Here is a 6,924-nt window from a genome sequence, read left to right as displayed (position 1 = left end):
TGGCCTCCTCTGGGTCTTACTCTATGCCAATGCCACAATATATTCAGCTAAAAAAGCGTATGTAAACAGCCAACCAGATGGCAGGATTCAGACAGCAAAGGATACTGGCCAGACAGTAGGCAAGATAATGCCAATCAGACAGCAGAATTAAGTTAGTCAATCAGAGATTTGGTTTCAGTTTGCCAATCAGAATACTGAATAATGAAAATGAAACAGAGAACAATATTCAGCTAGACAATCAGAAAGCAAAATAATGGCAGGCAATAAGAGAACAGGATTCAGCTAGCTAAATCAGGCAGTAAGATTCAGCTAAATGACCAGTGCTGACACTGGCAGTCAAACAAATAAAGGATACTGGCCCTTAATCAGAGAACAGTATTCAGCGAGCCAGTCAAATAGCCAGATACTGACAGCTAATCAGAAAGCAGTACTAGCAGCCAATCAGAAAACAAGATTTGCCAAGCCAGTGAAAGAACACCGACAGCCAATCAGGGAACAGAATTCAGCTAGCCAATCAGAGATCAGAATACTGGAAACCAATCAGAAAACATGATTAAGCCAGCCCACCACAGAGCAGGACATTGGCAACCAATCGGGAAGCAGATGCCGGCTCTTCAGGGTGCTGGAGAGGGGACTACTTCTATATTAATGCCCATGGATTTGGAATAAGATGTTCAACAAGCACATGTGGATGCGATTCTCTCCGGGTAGGTCCAGGCAAATTCCCATGCACTTCATAAGGGGTATTTGAAAATAAAAGATTAAGTATAGATGATTAACAAATTAATAAAGTGTTGAAATTCAGTTGATTCTAAACAATATCAGGGTTAGTATTAGCACCAGCTCTAGGTTTAGGACAAGAAGCAGTGTTGGGTTTTTGTTTGAGGTTAAGGTTAGGGTAAGGGTTAGGTAAAAATTGGTAAACTTAATAGATAATTAGTGGAAAAAAGTCAAACGTAAGATAAGTATATATGAAGCATTCATCGTGGGCGTTTTCCGAATGGGTGTTATGCTAGGTGGTCCCCCCTCACATACTTTTTCTGAGATCCATGAAGCCATGTCTTCTTTAAATCCTTCAGCAGACTTCAATATCCTCGTCTTTGACAGTCTGAATGGATGAGAGAAAGTGTTTACAGTTCACTCACTGTACACTGCTGTTTTTCACTAAAGAAATAGAAAAGGCCTTTTCCTTTTTGGTTGTCTGGAATTTGAGTGACCTACACATGACTTTAACTTCAACTTCGTCAAACACCTAAGGAAGCCAGACCAGGCCTTATCACCCAACATGTGGCAAACCTCACGGTTACTCGGATACCTCAGAACAGAATGACAGAAATGATCCTAGGGATTCCATTTTGCTATAGAAGCATTAAAAAGAAAGTTTCATAGATAATTCATTTTAATTTGGCATTATTTAAGTGGTATATGTGAAATGCTTACTTATCATTGCTGTCGGAAAAAATAAAATTGTATCTCTACAAGTGTAACATTACAGCAGAAAGAAAATCAATTACACTCTAAAATTGTAATTTAAGTTATGTAGCAATATGGTTTTCCAAATATTTTGGACAATTTCTATATAGATTTCATATGAAGTAAAAAGATGACAACAAAAATGGGGGCTTTTGTGTGACAGAGACCTTACACATATTTATAAAAATACAACATAAAATACAGTTTAATTAAAAAGATGTATTTGTGAAGCAATTTAGTGCATATAAATTTAACCAGCAATCAGCACATTTCATATAGAGTGCTGAACTACAGTGCTACATATACAGTTTCTGTGAGAGACTCAAAGAGACTTGGAGGGAACTTTACCCATAAGGTGTTTCTTGGTATTCTGCTCTGGCCTAAACATGATTATGAAACACTTGGGAGCAAAAATACAAGTAATCAAACCAAAGCTTGAGGCCAGAATGGCAAATATCTCTACAGCTACAGTGAACTTTCCAGGAGAGCTGACATAAGCTGGGATAAAGGTAACCCACACTGCACAGAATATGAGCATGCTGAATGTGATGAACTTGGCTTCATTAAAGTTATCAGGCAGCTTCCGTGCTAGAAAAGCCAAAATAAAACACAAAAGAGCCAGAAATCCTATATAACCCAGCACAGCCCAGAAACCTATAGCTGAACCTAATGCACATTCCAGTACTATCCTTTCCTTGTAGTGATTTAGATTTTTGAAGGGGAGAGGAGGAGATATTGTCAACCAAAGCACACAAATAAGGACCTGTATGAGAGTGAAGGTGAGAACACTGAGTCTCTGCTGTGGAGGCCCAAACCATTTCATGGCATTACTGCCTGGAAGTGTAGCTCTGAAGGCCATTAACACCACTATTGTTTTCCCCAGAACACAGGAGATGCAGAGGACGAAGGTGATCCCAAACGCTGTGTGGCGCAGCATACAGGACCATTTAGAGGGCTGACCAATGAAAGTAAGTGTGCAGAGGAAACACAGAGTCAATGAGAAGAGCAGCAGGAAGCTCAGCTCTGAGTTGTTCGCTCGGACGATGGGAGACGTTCTGTGTTTGAAGAAGACAGCAGTCACACTAACAGCTATGAAGGCCCCAGTGATGGAGAACACTGTCAGTATGATGCTCAGAGTGTCATCCCAGGACAAGAACTCCACAGGCTTGGGGAGGCAGCTGTCTCGCTGGGTGTTGGGCCAGAACTCAGGAGAGCAGGGCACACAATTCAAAGAGTCTAAGAGATTAGAAGACAGTATTCAAAATCTTATATTGGAAAGAACCACAAAAGAAAGAAAGCAACTAAACTGTGACTGTCCCTAACAAAATTGCCCACTGTATTGTGACATCCAACCTGTCTTATTACTGATCTCTCCTTCTGCACATGGTATACAGTCATAGCAGCAGACTTGCTTTCCTTTCTGCACAGCCTTCCTGGTTCCTGGAGGACAGCTCTCACTGCACACAGATCTTGGTACCTGAAAAACATTAAACTAACACAATTAATTTATTGTTTGTGAAAAAAAAATCACAATGCTATGTACAGATGAATATTTTCCTTGGTCAACACTTTTTACCCCAGTTGAGTGAAGAGAATGTGAAATATTTTCAAAATTTCAAATGTTGAAACTGAAATATTGTATTGTTTTTGAAAATACATTGCCAATTTTGAAATTGGTGCCTGAAATACGTTCCTAAAAGTTGGAACAAGGGCAACAAAAGACTGATAAAGTTGTGTAGTACCAAAAAAATACCTGGTGGAACATCTCACAACTAATGAGTTTAATTAGCAACAGGTCAGTAACATGACTGGGTATAAAAAGAGCATCCCAGAGAGGCTGAGTCTTTCTTTTTGCCTGCTGGCAGTCCAGACCTCCTCACCTAGTTTAGTTTACACTGTGCACCGAGTCCCTTTTTTGGAAATGGGTTTGTACTGAAGTAAACAAATTGAGTGCGATTCATTTTCTTTTCTTTGTTTATTTACATACATTATGTTTATTGTGTCAAGCTCTTTTATATTTCTGTTGGTAACTTTTTACTTGGTAGAACCTTATTTGCCATTTTATGTATAAAAAATCTTAGCACTTGAATAATATTTGAAGGAATTTCATTCCTGATGTAGAATCACGTTAATAAGCTTGCTGGTTTCTGTTAGTCCTTATTTTTCAATTTTTTTCATTTTATAACAGGTTATTTTCATGCTAAAGTTTAGGTTTTAATGTTTATTACATGTAATTACCATAACCATGATAATGTTTTGCGTTGCAGTTTACCAGTCAAGTCTCTGTTACAACTATAAAGGTCAACAATTAGCTGTCACATCTATTTAGACAGCAAAGAAAAGCACAAGAGCAATGAAACCCTCTGTGAACATTGATTGTTTTGTAGTCAAATGCTTGTTATTTATAGTTTATTTATTGTTTGCTACTCTAGAGTTCTTTATATCTATCTCAGTGTCCTGTAGGCCTGGCATTAGCCAACAATGCACAGGAGTTAAAGTAACAGTTATTTATTTATTGTATGTCCATTCATTACATGTTTTTATTTTGAATAAGTAGTACTCAATTTGTTTTGTTTTCAGTTAGTTTATGAATGCCACAAAATATTTGAGTAATCATTTATGAAAGTTTGAGTTTTTAGTTACTGTAAATTATTAATTTAAATCACTGATTTAATTTATTACTGAAAGCAAAAATATTTTAGTTACCTCAGCTTAATGTATTTGTGTCACTTTTCATTGTCCTTTAAGTGTTATGTAAATCAAATATATATGTGTAATTAACATATAACTTGACATTTTGAAATTTTTGAATTTCTGATTTTGTGAAAGAAGCCTTTTAACAGACTTTTTAGGCAATAATTAATGTAACTGATTGTCTTAATAATTTTCACTTTTGTGAACTTTTTTGTTAACAGTAAAAGAGTACGGAAAGTGTTGTACTGTACCTCTGTCTGTCCTCCCAGCCAGCTGATAGCTCTGCTCATACTGAACTCCTGTCCTCTTCGTCTGGATGAGTCATAGTGGCCCACAGTCACAAAATCCAGCCCACCATCTTCCTTAAATTGCCAGTTTATGAGATCGTAGACGGCCGCAGGATCACCACTGGAATCAAATGAGACCTGAAAACCATTCTTTGTAGTGAAGTTCACTCTCTTGAGCTGGTCGAGTATCTGCAGTGACACAGATGTTTTTAAAAACTGTCATTTTGAACCGTGAAGTCCAATCATTTTTTTTAGAGCATTAATAAATATATTAGTTTATTATGGACAAATATTGACACTGTGATTTATTGTGAAGGATTGTATGGTTCATACTATCGTGGTGACAAATGTTGTTCCAAAACTTTGAAAGCATGAAAATAATATAAAAATAAGACAGGACAGTGATGTCTGTTCATTCTGTGCTCTTTTCTTAAATTAACCAGAGAGTCAAACCTTTTAATTTGCTCATGTCCTAGAAATTTTTTGTCAGTTATGGGAAAAAATATTTCGGAGGATGAAATACTAAACCTACGAAGTCTATGGTTAGGGAAATCTGCTTTTATACTTCTGATCATTTTGGCTAAAACACTGTCACTTTTATGTATTGCAACATGACTGTGATATCGGTGTTACTCGTGAAGCAACAAGTGAGTTTTAAATTGAAATAAAATAACAACATAGCCCGGTTGTCAAGTCCCAATTAGCAAATTTAATACAAATTAAAATATAATAAAATCATGTTGATGCCAATTAAAAGGCAAGCTGGGATGCTGTTTATAAATGTAATAGTTTTATACCTGCCATGGTGCGAATTTAGCGCTCTTGTCGCACTGCGTGTCATTACAGATAACACCGTGGATGGCATGCGCTATGGCATACGTAGCTTTATACGACATGATAGTGATTCGCAGCTGCGACGTGTCTGTATATGGGTTCAGCAGCGCGCGGATATCTTCACTGCCGTCACATTCCCGCGCGCCCTCTGAGGAGCCTTTTAGGCTACAGCTGAACGAGCTCTCCCAAAATTCCGTTAGCAGAGGCGATTTCAGTGCTTGTTCTGGAGAGAGATCCAGAAGAAACTCACGAAGACCTGGAATCACTGAGCGGGGGACTCCAAATCCTATCGCCCCAGCGCACATGTTAAAGCGCAGAAACTCTGTTTCTATGATCCAGGCGTCGGTGCCGATCCACTGAAGGGGAGGTGGCGGCTGTCTCGCCAGTTCCTCCAACAGAAACCTCATTTCACCTGCAGCAAGAAACGCTACTATTACCCGGGCTGTTGATCTGCGGATGACGTTTGCCACTCTCTCCAGTTTACTGCGCGGCTGTGTTCTGTAGTAGGACTCGGAGTACTCCACACAGATGCCCTCCTCCTGCGCAGCCTTTAGAAACGACGCCATTCCATTATTTCCATAGTCTGAGTCGCTGCGCACTGCCCCAATCCATGTCCAGCCAAAATGCTTGACTATTTTTGCTAGCGCAGCCGCTTGGTGGTGGTCACTAGGCACGGTCCTGAAGAAGGCAGGAAACTGATGCTTATCGCTCAGACATGCGCAGGTTGCGTAGGGACTCACCTGATATCCAGTATAGAAAAGTAAAAAGAATGGTTATAATATGATGGTTCACCACTTATTACAAACACAAATAACAGCAAACCTGTTTTGGCAAGAATCGGTGCAGCCTACATGTACCTGTGGAATTCCAAAAAGACCCAGAGTTCTCGCCACACTAATTGATGAAGTGGAAGCAGAATCTCCCACGACAGCAGGAACAGCTGCAGCTGCAGATTTTGAACAGGAATCAGTATCATTGAAAAATGGTTCCATGCCGTTTACAAACTGAAATGCAACTTTAACAGCCATCGGCACTGCAGAACACGAGTCGTGTATCTGGTATCCTAACGTGATTCCCGGCAGGAGATCTGTTCTGCTGTTGATCTCGTGAATTGCGAACTCCATGGCACGGACGATGCGGAGCGCCCTGAAATTCAAACTGTTCAGAAACATTCATATATTTGAAACATTTATATAATAAGAACATTTACAGACATACATAATAATAATAATAATAATAATAATAATAATAATAATAATAATAATAATAAAACAATAGGTTTCTCTGTTTTACTAAATATTTTTAGAGGTCACTAACTCAATAAGTAGCGCAGGACTACAATAATTGTCAGTTCAATTAGTATCATTTGTTTGTAATTCTCCCTACACTCACAGACAGACCTCCCAGAGCACTGTGGCTGCAGTGGCTGTCTGGTGTAGGTGTTCTGCTCTGAACTCGTCGTGAAATGAATAGAAAAAATCCCTCCCATTATAAAGTCTCCATTCATTGACAGACCAGGCATCTGAGGCTCAGACCACAGCCTACAGCTGACTGGGTCAGTTGTACAAGGTGCTGGACTGAGCCCAATTATCCCCAGCATTGATACAAATGTCATCAGTCCTGATGTGAGCTGCAT

The 6,924-nt window shown here is 39.1% G+C and overlaps 1 protein-coding gene across 1 annotated transcript; it reads right to left on the bottom strand.

Annotated features, from left to right (window-relative positions):
• Positions 1–1,795: 1,795 nt before the first annotated feature.
• Positions 1,796–6,924, bottom strand: LOC118818281 (extracellular calcium-sensing receptor-like). Its single transcript, XM_036585500.1, has 6 exons — positions 6,689–6,924; positions 6,146–6,446; positions 5,252–6,028; positions 4,419–4,643; positions 2,827–2,950; positions 1,796–2,709 (listed from the first exon to the last, which is right to left on the bottom strand). Exons 1-6 carry the CDS (start codon positions 6,922–6,924, stop codon positions 1,796–1,798), a joined length of 2,577 nt encoding a protein of 858 aa, XP_036441393.1.

The sequence above is a fragment of the Colossoma macropomum genome, unplaced genomic scaffold (genome assembly GCF_904425465.1).
Source record: "Colossoma macropomum unplaced genomic scaffold, Colossoma_macropomum, whole genome shotgun sequence".
Taxonomy (NCBI): Eukaryota; Metazoa; Chordata; class Actinopteri; order Characiformes; family Serrasalmidae; genus Colossoma; species Colossoma macropomum.
The sequence above is the reverse complement of the archived record's forward strand: the minus strand, read 5'-3'. Positions and strand labels throughout refer to the sequence as shown.